This window comes from Chiloscyllium punctatum, chromosome 17 (genome assembly GCF_047496795.1).
Source record: "Chiloscyllium punctatum isolate Juve2018m chromosome 17, sChiPun1.3, whole genome shotgun sequence".
NCBI lineage: Eukaryota > Metazoa > Chordata > Chondrichthyes > Orectolobiformes > Hemiscylliidae > Chiloscyllium > Chiloscyllium punctatum.
Window position 1 is genome coordinate 56,967,302 of NC_092755.1, and position 14,704 is coordinate 56,982,005.

At 41.5% G+C, this 14,704-nt stretch overlaps 1 protein-coding gene across 2 annotated transcripts in view; it reads left to right on the forward strand.

Annotated features, from left to right (window-relative positions):
• Window positions 1-13,426: 13,426 nt before the first annotated feature.
• The window catches only part of slc2a11b (solute carrier family 2 member 11b), a 48,899-nt gene continuing 47,621 nt past the window's right edge, over window positions 13,427-14,704 (forward strand). The window contains exon 1 of one of the 2 annotated variants that reach the window (XM_072587218.1): window positions 13,427-13,479. In XM_072587218.1, coding sequence (XP_072443319.1) covers window positions 13,438-13,479 — 42 coding nt within the window. In that variant the 5' untranslated portion in view covers window positions 13,427-13,437. Of the gene's footprint in view, window positions 13,480-13,827; window positions 13,878-14,704 lie in introns of those variants that run through there. The other variant, XM_072587217.1, reaches the window with a different exon arrangement.

The window sequence follows — 14,704 nt, forward strand, 5'->3', positions numbered from 1 at the left end:
ATTTATGCTGAGGAGAGAGGAAGTAAAAGTGGCAGCTGTCACATATCCTGTGCTGACATGGGAAGATAGCTGGGACAAGGGAACTATAGAAATGATTTATAGAGCAAATCAGAGTGTTGTGGAGGCTTTGAGCATCTTTGGAATGCTGAAAGGGAAGTGGAAGATGTGTATGGAGGCAGGAGAAAGGCTGGAGAGTGAGCAATTGATTAGAAGGCTGCTGGGCTGATGAAGGGATCCTCTCATGGCACCAGGGGAGAGGTCAAGAGATGAGCGCATTTTCAAAATATCTAGACAGACTTCCTGGGTTTGATGTGGTACCTGATGGTTTTTTTGTGCACTTATCTGATGAGATCAAGTAAGTGTTGCCAGGAATAAAAAAACATGAAATGGTGGAAATTATCAGCAGACCTGGCCGCATGTACAAGGGGGTGGGGGAGACTGAACTCTGTTTTTCTTTTCTCAGATGATGCCTGACCTGCTGCATATCTATTAGGAACAGAGGTAGGCCATATGGCCCATCAAGTCTGTTCACCATTCAGTCAAACCATGGCTGACCTGATAATCCATAGTTCTACTTTCTGGACTAATCCCCATAACAATTGATTCCCTTACTGATTAAAATTCTGTCTATCTCAGGCTTGAATATACTTTATGAACTGGACTCTATTCGCCCTCTGTGTTAATGAATTCCACAGATTCACTACCATCCCTAATTCCATTTTAAACGAGCAACCCATAAATCTGAGATTATGCTGTAGACATTGTGATAAGGGGAAACAACCTCTCTGCATCTATTTTGTCAAGCCCAATAAGAATCTTTTACATTTCAATAAGATCACCTCTCATTCTTCTAAACTCCAATTAATACTGACTCAACCTCATGAAATCCCTTCATACTTGGGATCAATTTAGGAAATCATCTCTGGATTCTCTCCAATGACATTACATCCTTCCTTGGATAAGGTGACCAAATTCCAGATTTTCAGCAGTCTGTACTACTATGTTTTTGACTGTAATATTCCATTTAATTGAACAACTTTCTGGCCCTTGTAAGATATTCTCTTTTGGCCCATATAATGAAGAATGAGTTCTAGAATAGAGTATTAGAGAGCTTAAAAATGTGTTGCTGGAAAATCGCAGCAGGTCAGGCAGCATCAAAGGAGCAGGAGAATCAACGTTTCGGGCATAAGCCCTTCTTCAGGAAACTGAAGAATGGCTTATGCCCGAACCGTCGATTCTCCTGCTCCTGTGATGCTGCCTGACCTGCTGCGCTTTTCCAGCAACACATTTTTAAGCTCTGATCTCCAGCATCTGCAGTCCTCACTTTCTCCTAATAGGCAGCCGTCAACCTCCATGGATTCATACCACAATGAGAAGTCATGACTTGAAGATGTGAGGGGAAAAAAGATTATTTCCAGTTCTGCCGGGAGTAGGTTAGATACAAAAAGCTTAAACATGTACATAATTTGTCAGCCTGAAATTTTGCCTGTTTTCTAATGCCTGAAGTGTTGACACCAGACTGCACTAGACAATCAAACTTCAAAGAACTCAAAGCTGCTGTTTTCAAAAAAAACACAAGCTATGTTGGTTTCAGTTATATATTCACATAAATGTAGTTAGATAGAAAGCAAGCAATCCACCTTAAAAAATTCACACTCTGCAGAATGTTTCCCAGCTGTAATGTGGTTTTGTAATGCAACACCAGTATACCCATTCAGAATCTTTCAGTGGTGTTATTATCTCTTGCACGTCATACAGTCTGATCACAAATATTCGTCCAATTCTTGTCTGGGCTGTGAAGAATGATTTCACAAGTTTGCCTTTGAGCTCGCAATATGTGCCCAAAAAGAATAGTTAAATTAACGTTCATCATATTATTTAAAGTTAGGTTTTCAAATGGAGTTGACCAAAGAACTCCAATTAGTTGTCACTGAAAGTATGCGGCACTCACAAATCATCAATTTTGGTTAATACAACAGATAATTGATGCATCAGCAGTGGTCGAGAAGCTTTTTCTGAATTTGACTGAAAGCATCTATCATCAATTGTCACTATTTCTACACGTGGAGAATCAGTTACCTTTAACTCCTCAAAGTAACTGTGAGTTTGTTGTTCAGTAATTTATTTCTGGGATACTTTCCCTGAGAGACTTCATTGAAAGTGCCTTGGCTCCATTTGGACCTCAGTACCTTTTTGGTAATTGTTTCATAGAAATAGTCAAAACAAAGCATGTGTACTTCCCTCATTATTTGTGTTGCAAAATGTTCCTACATAAGCGCAGATGCAATGTCAGTGTCAAGCTGTTAAAAGTGAAGGACACCTTTAAGCGTGCCTATACTTTGTGTTGCTGAATTGTGCATTACTTTTTGCAAGCTGGTGTCTTATGACCATGTTCTTAACAAAAAACAATTCTCAGTTAATGGAAAAAAGTTTCATTTACTCAGAGCAACTACTTTAACAATCAGGTTCTTATTATGACAAAAATAGATACGTTATTCTCAAACAATTAACCCATTTGGGCAAGGCTCAGACTTGGAAAGAAAAACTACGTGCTTTCAATCATGGAGTTTCAAATTTAGATGCATTAAAAACAATATATTTAAGGAGAAAAAAATTATTGCCCAATTTGGGTCTTGAAATCATGGTCCTGGGATTTTAAAAAAATCACACTGTGCCAAGTGACACGTTGTATAGCAAAAGCCTTTCCAACATGTTTCCAAATTTTAAAGAAAAATATTGTTAAAATTACAGTCTTTTTTTATGGAGTTAAACTGGCCTGGGTGCAAAATGGCATGTACCCACAGTCTTGGTGCAAGAATCTGCACTAGTGGCTATACAGCAGATCAAGTGCACTGTTACTGATGCCTGTCCAGTTGTAGCAGAAGTTAGTATTTGTTAATATGAGAAAGTCGAAGTACAAATCAGCCAACAGCAGGCAGTGGGTGGCTGCTGTATCCAAAAGCAGGCATATTGAAATCTTTAGCTGAAGAGAAAATTGGCTTTGGGCAAGTCCTACATAGGACCAAGCGAAACCCTACCAAAGTTCAAGGCTATGTAAGGTCCACCAGCCTGTCAACCATGTGCAGAGAAGGGATGCTCCAGTATACTTTAATTGCAGCTGTTAAGACCACAATGCCTGCTACTGCTGCAATAGGTGCATACTGGAGACCGATGGTAATAGTGAGCTCTGTTTATCTTGTTTTCTGAGATAGACGGGTCCCAACCTTGGTGGCAGGAGAGGGTGGAGCCAACATTCAAGGCCATATAGATCAGAGAAGTGCTACAGCAGGAACCTGAGCAATCACTCCAGATACCCTGTGATTCCAGTTAGTCTCTCTGAAGGGCAAGTTTCCCTCTCCGATGCAATGATAATGCACAACCTGCAGGGTTGTAGGAGAGTAACCCCTGACCAAGGACAAAGACTCAGGAGATAGACAGAATTCAGGCACATGGCAGACTTTATTCTTATTCAAGCAACAACTGGGTAATGCAGAGAGCAGGCCAAAAGATCTTCCCCAAAATTTGGCCTCAATAAGTGAACCCAATCATTCCTTTAATCTACATCTCAGATCAGAGATTAATGGCACACTGTGACTTCTACAGTGAAAAAGAGTATTTTTATACATATTGTGTTACAATAATCACAAACAACATGGTTACTGTGTCCTCCCCTTTTCTCTATACAACCAATCCTGTGAAATAACTGATCAATGATGGACACACCTATGGACAGCCCTAAGTTTTATGATGCCTAACAGACATTGCAATTTCTAGACTTTGAGATCTTTCTATGTAAAGTATTAATTCACATTCCAAATTTACTGGCTTTTCTCCTTTGGACATGTCCCTGACTTGCTTATCTCTAAGGACTGGTGGAATTCTATTGCTCATTGTATTCCACTTGCTATCTTTATCAAATTCTATCATTCCTCAGATCAAACTTTGGTCATAGTATTAATTTCTATAATAGAAATACTACTACTGTTAGCACCCTTTAGCTAATGAGACAAGGTATGCCAGGCATCTCTTTGATGTTCTCCCCTAATGCTTTTATTCTATAATTATGTTGAAATCTATCTGTGCTTATTTGAAGAATCTTTAAGTAGAACCTATTTCTTAATATTGTAAATAGTTTCAAAGAAGCAGCTAATTTCTGTGAGAAACCTTTAGCTGCTGTTTTCATGGCTGCATGATGCTTAACTAATGCTGTTCTCCTAATGGGATAACATCCTTTCGTTAATGAGACTGGAATTAATTACTTGTTGTAGTGTAATGATCCTTCAAAGCTTCTTTTTACGCATCTGTGTATGTTACAAATCTTCAAATTGTTCATCCTTCAATATATCCTTTCAAGGTTGTCTTATTCCTTGTAACTTGTTGTTCAGACAGTGCTTCCTTTTGCCTTGGAATAACCCCTTCTCAAAGGCACTGTTGTTTGTTTTAATTCTGTTTTAATCAGTTTGTTAACAGCAGTTGGTCAACCATCTTATGTTTAAATGCTGAAGCAGGCTTTTTTCAGTTCTGGCTATTTTGGGTCTCTCAAAAATATAGGGCAGCTCCAGCAAGTGTTGATATTTGAGGCCATCAATGCTTAGTGGTAGTCATGTCTAACTCTTCTGCAATCATCATTCACGATCTCCCCCCTGACCCTTCAAACAAGATGCAGAGGAATGTGAATCAGGCACCTCTGTTGACCCTGAATTCTGGTTAATTCTCATGTCTATGCTGAGTGTAGGCTTCAATCTGAAGATGTTGGCCCAGAGCATCCAATGGAGGGTGGGGTTTTTTTTTGGAGCAGTGTGGATTGGGTTTGCATGTCAGCACTAGGTGGAAATCCCAACATAGCTGATTATGCAGGAGTTGCCTGGAGTGTTGGGATTTGTTTGGGAAAATTATTTGTATCAGGAACTCTGCGAAAAAGTGCCCATCTCTGAGCTAAGGAATTCAGAGGGTTCAAACACAATTAAGCTTATTAGCTACCCCCCGTAGTTAGAGAATTAAAACCTGCTCTAGCTCCTAGGTAACTTATCAAATGTACCCCCAACTTACCACTAACTCCTCTGACTATCCTTCCCCCAATCTCTCGCACCCCCAACCAAATCCTACTGAATCCAGCCCATCTTGACAATTCATCCACTTATGTGGCACCCTGAACCCCCACCCACCCAAACACACACACATGCCTTCCACTCTACCCTCCCACTCACCTTCTCTCAGTAGTTTTCAAAGTGGCTGCAGGACCTTTAAGTCACTAAACATGAAATTTGATGTTGAGAACGTGGGTGTTGTTTCCACCCTGATCCTCTCCATTCCTGTTTATGCGGACTCCTGGATTTGTCTGTTCTGCTTTGGAAGAGAAACCACCTGGAAATTAACTGGAAGAACTACTGTAAAGGTAGGGCCTTAATTTCTTCCAAACAGATCTGAAATGGCTGGGGTGGGGGGTGTTGAGGCGAGGTTTGAACCTTTTATGAAAATCTGAGCCAGTAGCAGGCTGCATACACACATGAAACAATACTGTTTCACGTCTGAGTGTATACCATATGTTCAAACTACTATTGAGTGCTGCTGAAGCATGGTGTTACTCGCAAACATCAGAAATGGGAAAAATTGGTTTGAGGAAGAAGGTAAAATGTTTAGAAACAAACTAAGTTTAATCTAAAATAGTGCTAGCTTCTTTGCCAAGGAAAATGGCACTTTCACTTTAGCACTTGAAGGTATGATAACATAAGAAACAAGAGCAGATGTAGACTGTATGGTGAAATTGGCTGATACCATGGAATAATGTATTAAATTTGCCATTTAGTACAATCCTGCCCAATTGTCAGCCTGCTTTGAGTAACCCTCAATTCAGCAAGATGCCAGAAATCTGTCTTTTTCAACTTTAAATGTATTCGGTGATAGAGCATCCACAATCCTTTGGGGTAGAGATTCCAAACATTCAAAACTCTTTGAGTGATGAGATGTCTCCTTGTCTCAGTCCTAAATGATTGTCCCTTCAACTTGAGCCCGTACTCCCATGTTCTACGTTCCCCAGAAAAGGGCAATAACCTTTTATTGTCTATCCTGACAAGCCCTTCATAATCCTGAATGATCAATGTTCATTTTCTTGTAAATCCCAGATGATTTTTAATGCTGCTCGTATAGGTTGTAAATAGCTGTCACACCAGCACTGATTCTTGTAGCACCACGCTAATCATAGCCTGCTAATGTAAAAATTGCCCTTTTTATCTCTGCACTTTGCTTCAATGGATCTTCACACTGTGCTAAAATACTGCCCTCAACTCTATCTTGCATTATAGTATTTGAAGATGCAATTCTGATTTCTGGATGTTGAGGGCAGTGAAGCTGTGTAGCAAAGAGCTCATTGAGGCTGGGGCTGCTGAGAGAGTGGTGTCTTACTTGGTAGTGGCAGAAGATGAGGCTGAACAGTAAACACTAGATAGCACACAACATTAGAGATAAAACTATGGCCTTATGGTATTATTGCTAGCTTGTTGTTCCAGAGACGCAGGGAATCTTCTGGGGACCTGTATTCAAATCCCACCATGGCAGATAGGGGAATTTGAATTCAATAAAAATCTGGAATCAAGGGTTTAATGATGACTCTGAAATGGTTGTTGGAAAATCTGGTCTGATTTGCTCATTTTGGGCGGCACGGTGGCACAGTGGTTAGCACTGCTGCCTCACAGCGCCAGAGACCCGGGTTCAATTCCCGCCTCAGACTGTGTGGAGTTTGCACATTCTCCCTGTGTCTGCGTGGGTTTCCTCTGGGTGCTCCAGTTTCCTCCCACAGTCCAAAGATGTGCAGGTCAGGTGAATTGGCCATGCTAAATTGCCCGTAGTGTTAGGTAAGGGGTATATGTAGGGGTATGGGTGGGTTGCGCTTCGGCGGGGCGGTGTGGACTTGTTGGGCCGAAGGGCCTGTTTCCACACTGTAAGTAATCTAATCTAATCTAATCATTATTGGCAGGCGGTAAATGACATCAAAATCATATTTGAGCTCCTGAGAAGAAACTCTGTTTTTTGACCTAGTAATGGTCCGTATCAATCTCCTGCTTCAGACAGGGGATGCATTGCATACTAGGGACATGCAAAGTGCAAACGCATCATGTATTGTGGTGGAAGAGGCTGAGGAGGAAGACCGATGATGCCTGCGTAAGAAGTGGATTGACAGTGAAACCCTGCAGCCATTTGGTCTCAATAAATCAGTCACTACCTATCCTCAGCAATCCTCAAACTGTTAGGCCTTTTGATGCTGTGACTCTTCTCAACTGCTCCTGCAAGACAGTGAGCTGCTCACCAAAGTGTGAGGTCAACCGAGTGATAAACACATACCCATCGAGGTGAATGACTCTGATTTGGCAGCCACAGTTCTCTCTGGAATGTGGAAACCTACCGGCTTAAGAACATACACAGTCATTGTCATCCCTTCCCACTAACTGCTCACATCCATGGATGTTGCCCACTTCATTCAGAGAGATGGATGTCACTCTCCAGGGCATCTCACACACTGTACCCAAGACTATCTCACCAACTGCAAAGATCATCCTCCCTGTTCACTAGCCAGCTCAAGCACTTTGATCTCTGGATTTGTTCGAGTCTCGCTGCTCCTTCACACATCTTGATCTTCTTAATTATTGGACCCTTGTTTGCTGCAAAGCGGGACCTCCATGCATTGAATGGGGGCAGCACAATGGCTTAGTAGTTAGCACTGCTGTCTCACAGCACTAGGGACCCAGGTTCGATTCAAGCCTCAGGCAACAGTCTGTGTGGAGTTTGCACATTCTCCCTGTCTCTGCATGGGTTTCCTCCGGGTTCTCCGGTTTCCTCCCACAATCCAGAGATGAGCAGGTCGGGTGAATTGTCCTTGTTAAATTGCCCATAGTGTTCAGGGATGTGTAGGATAGGTGCATTTGTCAGGGTAAATGTAGAGTAATGGGGAAAGGGTTTGGGTGGGATATTCTTCGGAGGGTCGGTGTAGACTTGTTGGACCGAAGGGCCTGTTTCTAAGAATGCCTTTCACATACCTTGCCTGCTTTCCCTCAAGTCTGTGATAGGCTATCCCACTGGTCAGGTTGACATATCTCCCTCAATCGACTTGGTAAAGGGTGCTTAATGTCTTTGTCTTTTTTCCAAATGTGATTGTTTCTTTTTCTCACCCTTCCATGAGATCCATCTGACTACTAAAACCCCTCACTTCTTGTCCTCTTGTCAGATGACGATATCACACATGCAGACTCAACTTGGTCACTCACCTCTCTTATAAATGTCATAATTTCACAGGCTTTTATGCTGCCAATGTCCACTTCCATGGAAAGAGTGACCACTTGCACAGAGTATTGCACATCATCAATTGGTTATTTCACACAGCCTGGCTGCTTGAATCAGATAGAGTAAAACCTCACCTTGGCCTTTCTGTGTCTCAATGAAGTACCAGCTGAGTGCTTTTAGCTTGTACGAAACTGTGGGAGAGTCATTAGAGTGAAGATTGAAAAAGAGCATGTGAAAGTAGGAACTCTGCTCAAACTGTTCACATGCCTACCTTCCTTATTCCTTCAGTCATAACCTTATCTGATGTTGTAGATTCACAAGAGGAATCACTTGGGCATTTACCAGTATCTCACTGTGTCAATTGTATTGTAAACGTTAAATAACCATTCACTTTATTTGAAGTTTCCAATATTCAGTCACTGTTCCTTTAGGCTACCAAATGGCCATTAGACTCAAGAGAAATGGTACAACCAGAGTAGAAGAAAAACAATGGGTGTCATAAACATGACAAATTATTCACTGTGGGAATATTGTATAGGCAGGGCTGATAGCCAGTCAGTTCAGTATTGATGTGTAATTTGATAGCTGGACCATGACTGTGACTCGCAATAGCTACAGACACTCCAGCCACCTCTTCCTGTCGTTTTCCAAAGGTTCAGTGCAGTCTTCGCCTTCCTGCTCCTACAGGCTCAGTCCTTCCTCCAGCACTCTGCTGTATAAGGGCAGTAGGCCACTACTACACTTGGTGAGAGTGACTGCCCTTGACATCAAGGCCACATTTGAATGAGTACGGCATCAAGGAGCCCTGGCAAAACTGGAGCTATTGGCAATCAGAGGAAAATCTCTCCACTTTTTGAAGTCATACTTAGCACAAATGGGAGTAGTTGGTGTTGTTGGAGATCAGTCACTCAGCTCCAAAATCTCTGCAGCAATACCTCAGGGTAAAGTCCTATGCCCACTATCAAGTTTTCAGTATTTTTGCTGGGATATGATCATGACCCATAGCCTTTATAGTATCCAATTCCTCATACTGTGTGGAGTGAATCAAATGGCTGAAGAGGGAAGCAGGAAAGGTGGTGGTGGAGCTGTGTGAATGAGTGCATAGGGTTAATAAAAAGCATGTCAGAAACCCAACCTGATTGCACTTCTGCATTTAACCAGGTGGTTTTTGATGGTGTGCAGAAAACTTTCATGGGGATTAGTTAATGTAATATGTAATGTGCCACTTGATGGCACGAAGTGGGGATGTTCTCTGATAACTGCACAATATTAAGCACCATTTCTGACTCCTCAGATACTAAAGCAGTGCATGTCCATCTGCAGCAAGACATGGACAATACCCTTGCTTGGATTGACAAGTGGTAAGTAACATCTCTACTGTACAAGTACCAGGCAATAACCATTTCCAACAAGAAAATCTAATCACTGCCCCCTTACACCCAATAGCATCACCATCACTGAATCCTCCATTAACAACATCTTGAGGGTTATCATTGACCAGAAACTGAACAGGCCTAGCCTTAAATATAAATACTATGGCTACAAGAGCAAGTCAGAAGCTAAGAATCTTGAAGTGAGTAACTCACTTCCTGATTGGCACCACATCAAAACATTCACTCCCTCCACTACTGACGCAGAGTAGCAGCAGTGTACTCTAATTGCACTGCCGAAATTCACCAAGGCTCATTGGATAGCACCAAGAAGTACAAGGGCAGCAGCAGAACCTGAAAGTTCCGCTCCAAGCCATTCACCATCCTGACTTGGAAAGACATCACCATTCCTTCAATATTGCTGGGTCAAATTTTTGGGTCAAGCAGTGATGCTACAATAAAATTGATTCTTCAGGATATGATCCAAATTTAAAACTGAAAATTATAAAATAGCACAGAAGTTTGAAAGACAGTGAAAGTGAAGGGTGTATGTTTGAAATGCATGAGTTGGCAGTAGATATTCTTTCCAATTCATCATCATTAGTAACCTAATCTGTACAGTAGTCAAAAAGTGTGGCGCTGCAAAAGCACAGCAGGTCAGGCAACATCTGAGGAGCAGAAGAGTCGGGCATATGTTCTTCATTAGGAAACACTTCATCTGTACAGTATCTTAATGTGCGACTGGCTACTGTATTCTGGAAGATGCATTGAACAGCATTCTCAAAAGCTGAGGTCATTCATGAATCAATAAACTAGTTTATTTTTAAAGAAAATAGAGATTAAAAAAAATATTTGGTTGATCCAGACTGATTTAGCAGTAACTACCTTCATTTTAGCATCCAGCTGTTTATTAATTTATCCCAAGAAGAAAGATTGGCTTGTCCTTTAAGTCCAATGCAATGGAACTGATGGCCAAGGATTAGTGGCGCAGCACATGAACTTCGTCCTTCTCCATCATCACACCTCCACACGAGATTAGATGGAGAACATCTCAACCTGTTAATACTGGAAGCCTAAGTAAAAGTGCGACACGTCCTGATCAAAAGAATTTCTGAATGTAGATAACGCTGTACTAGTTACCCAGAGAGCAACCCAGCTGCAAAGACTCATGGATCACCTGTCTCGTGTTTATGTCATGTTCTGCTTCACCATCAGTGGTATTACAGGACAAGCTCCTGTTTCTCGCCCTTATGTGATCAGACTCAACCATACAACACTGGAAACTGTTGGTACATTCTGTACCTCAGATCTATGGTGACAGAAGCCTATATTTCTTGGCAAAGAGGCTATGCATGAGGTGGGAGAGGAGAACAAATCAATATGTAGACTGCTGCACGTGTGCCATTCAGTTATGTACAATTGACAATAAAAATTGTTTGTGGCGGACATGTTTCGTGCCCTAAAGTCAGGTGAAGCCCAAGATCCAATTTTTCCCCAGATTTTTTTTTTAAACTTCATTCTTGGGATGTGGGTAAGGCTGACACTCTGTGATCCACTTCTGCTTGCACTGAATTGGCTTTCTTAATGTGTGCCATTTCAGAAGACTATTAAGAGTTGACCGCATTTTGTCCCACTCTACCTAGGGGTTAATTCCAATCATTGTTCCCACTGTAAATGAGGATCTGTGCCTTGAAAGAACCTATCTTTCAACTGTGAATTTATTGGTAACAATGTCTTCTCCAAGTCAGAAAGTTGTGCTCAAATTCCATTCCAGAAGCCAGAGCATAAAGAATTCTCAATATTGGTGCCCACAAGGCTATGTATTCAGACCCTTACTATAAGCCCTCTACACTCATGTCTGTATGGCTAAATTCCATCCTAACTCTTTTTACAAGTTCGCTGACAACACCATGATTGTAGACCAGATCTCAAACAAGACAGAAAACAGGAAAGAGATGAGTGCATGATGGCATAGTATAAAGATAACGATCTCTCCCTCAATATCAGCAAAATGTTCGAGCTGGTCACTAACTTCAGGAAGCAAGGTGGAGGGCACATCCCTATCTACATCATGGTTGAGAGAGTCAGGTTCCTTGGAGTGATGATCACTAACAATCTATCCTAGTCCACCCACGTTGATGCTACAGTGGAGAAAGCACAGCAATGCCTCTACTGCCTCAGGAGGCGAAGGAAATTCGGTATGTTCATAAAGACCGTTACCAATTTTTATAGATGCAAAATAGAAAGCATTCTGTCCGGCTGCATCATTGTTTGGTATGGCAACTGCTCTGCCCAGGACCGCAAGAAACTAAGTGTTGTGAAAACAGCCTAGACCATCACGTAAGGCAACCTTCCGTCCATTTACTCCATCTATATTTCTCTGTGTCTTGGAAAAGCAGCTGACATCATCAAAGACCCCCTCCACCCCAGTTATAATCTCTCCCAATCTCACCTGTTGGGCAGAGAATACAAAAGCTTAAACACACATAATAATAACTTCAAGAACAGCTTCCCTGCTGTTATGAGACTTCTGAATGGACCTCTCAAATTTTAAACTTAATGTTGATCTCGCTCTTTGTGCATCTTCTCTGCAACTGTAACATTGTATTCCTCACTCTGTTCTATTACCCTAAAGCACTTTGTATGGTATGATCTTTCTGTACTGCACACAAAACAAAACCTTTCAATGTACCTGTGTACATGTGACAATAATATATCAAAACACAACAATGTCCCTTCTTCCTCAGGATTCTAAAGAAATCCAGCATGTCCATAAGGACCCTCACTCACTGTTACAGATGTATCATAGAAAGCATTCTATCTGGGTGCATAACGGCCTGGTATAACAACTGTTCTGCTCAGGATTGTTAAAAAACTACAGAAAGTTGCATGCACAGCCCAGACCATCACGGAAGCCAACCTCCCATCCATGGACTCCACCTACAATTCTTGTTGCCTTGGAAAGGCTGTCAAGAGCATCAAAGTTCCCTTCTACGCTGGTAATATTCTCTTCCAACCTATTCTGCCAGGCAAAACATACAGAAGCTTGAACACATGCACCAACAGGTTCAAGAATACCTTGTTCTCTGCTGTTATTAGACTGCCAAATGGACCTCTCTAATTTCTAATCTAATGTTGATGTTGCTTTTGTGCATCTCCTATGTCATCATCACCTTGCTGTAAGCACCCTATGATCTTGTTTGCTATGATCTGCTCACAAAACAAAATTTTCACTGTACCTAAGTACATGTGACAACAATAAATCAGATCAAATCAAATCAAATCCTGGCTGACCCTCCAGTGCAGTGCTGAGGGAGTGCTCAGTGCTGCCTTTGGTTGACGCCACAGATGCCATTATAATGGTTTGAAGAGTGAGTTTTCCCCAATGTCTTGAATATCCCCGAAGTTTCTGTCTGCAAATTGCCTGCCCATGTTTCTTTCCCAACGGCTGGAGATTAATGTCCCGAGATCATAAAACGTGCTACATAAAGGCAAGTATTTTCTCTCTTTGTTAAAAATGCACGGGACATATTAATATTCCACCAAATATCATTTGAGAGCGTTCAAAAGAAGAGTCTGTGGATCTAAAAACGTTAATGTTTCTCTCTCCCCAACATCCGCACCATTTTGCTTTAAGTCTAGAGTTCTCTCGGGTCGACTTCTAAGACGCGCTTGTTTGGTGCAAAGTCCAATCATAGGGAGGTGGGTGTAGTTTTTAACTATTGGGTTAACAATACAAAACCAAATGTAACAGTAATACAAACCACTTAAACACAAGACAATGTCGGCAGCAATGGAAATCCCAGAAAGTGACGTTCATTTCCAAAAAAGTAAGGTAATGGGTCCTTGTCATTTCTAGGCACACATTAATTAATAGAATAAAAAAGGGATACTCATGACTAACCAAAGAATGCCAAAATCTCATGAATTCCAGCTAACGTTTCTAATTGTAAATAAAACGAAAAATGTTATATTTCGCAATATTTAAATTATGGGAGCAAGTTTGAATGGGGCGATTATCTCTCTTATTAATGGTAGAACTAAAAAAAAAGTTACTGTTTAAATTTATTGAAAAAGATGCCCGGGAAGCTAGAGAGGCGTGGATTGCTGTCTGATTTCTGGCGGTTTTTGAAGTGATGTGCTGGAGATTTGAGGAACTTTCGCAGATGTGTGAGGATGAAAACGATGGAGAGACAGAGGTTACTGAAGGGGAATGCAGAGGAAGGTGGCAGGGTAAGTCCCACAGTGAGACAGGCAGAGAGAGGCGCAGAGAATCTGTTTCACCTTGACAGATATTGTAAGTTTCTCTTCTTGTCAGATCCGTGGGCGAAGGGAATGTTTGAAATCAAGTCAAGATCTTTGCTTGAATCGAAGGTGTAGGTGGCTGTGTGTAACTCTGTGGTTGGGGAAGTGGGGGACAGAGCGAGCGGGTGATCAGGAAGAGATGAACAGACATATCTATGTTACGTATATGCATTTTGTAATAACATATGTATGTTGCGCATTTTGTATATGCATTTGTTGTGTATTACCATAAGTATCCGTGTTTAGCTTTTATGCTTGCTTTATAGTCTATATATAGATTGTCTCAAAAGCAACAATGTGTGTTGGGTAAATGACATCCCACCCAACGGGATTTCTGACAGAACTGTATTGCCAGTGTGCAGTGAGGCTGGACTCTGACTTTGACAATTACCAGATACTACCCCAATCAGCAAATGGAGAATGTCCCATGTCTTGGTCCATTCAATTATCAGACCCACTCTGTGCCTTAAATGTATATAAGTAGTGTCTTGCAGAAGTAGGAAATGATTAGAGACAACATGGTTTTGTGCAAGAGAAATTGTGTCTCACAAACTTGACTGAGTGTTTTGAGGAAGTAACCAGGAAGATTGATGAGAGCAGCCCTGTAGACATTGTTTACTTAGACTTTAGTAAAGCCCTTAACAAAGTTCCACATGGTAGACTAATTAGTAAAGTTAGATCATACGAGGTTCACGGTGATTCAAAAATGGCTTACCGGCAGGAATCAAAGAGTGATGGTGCAGGGTTGTTTTTCG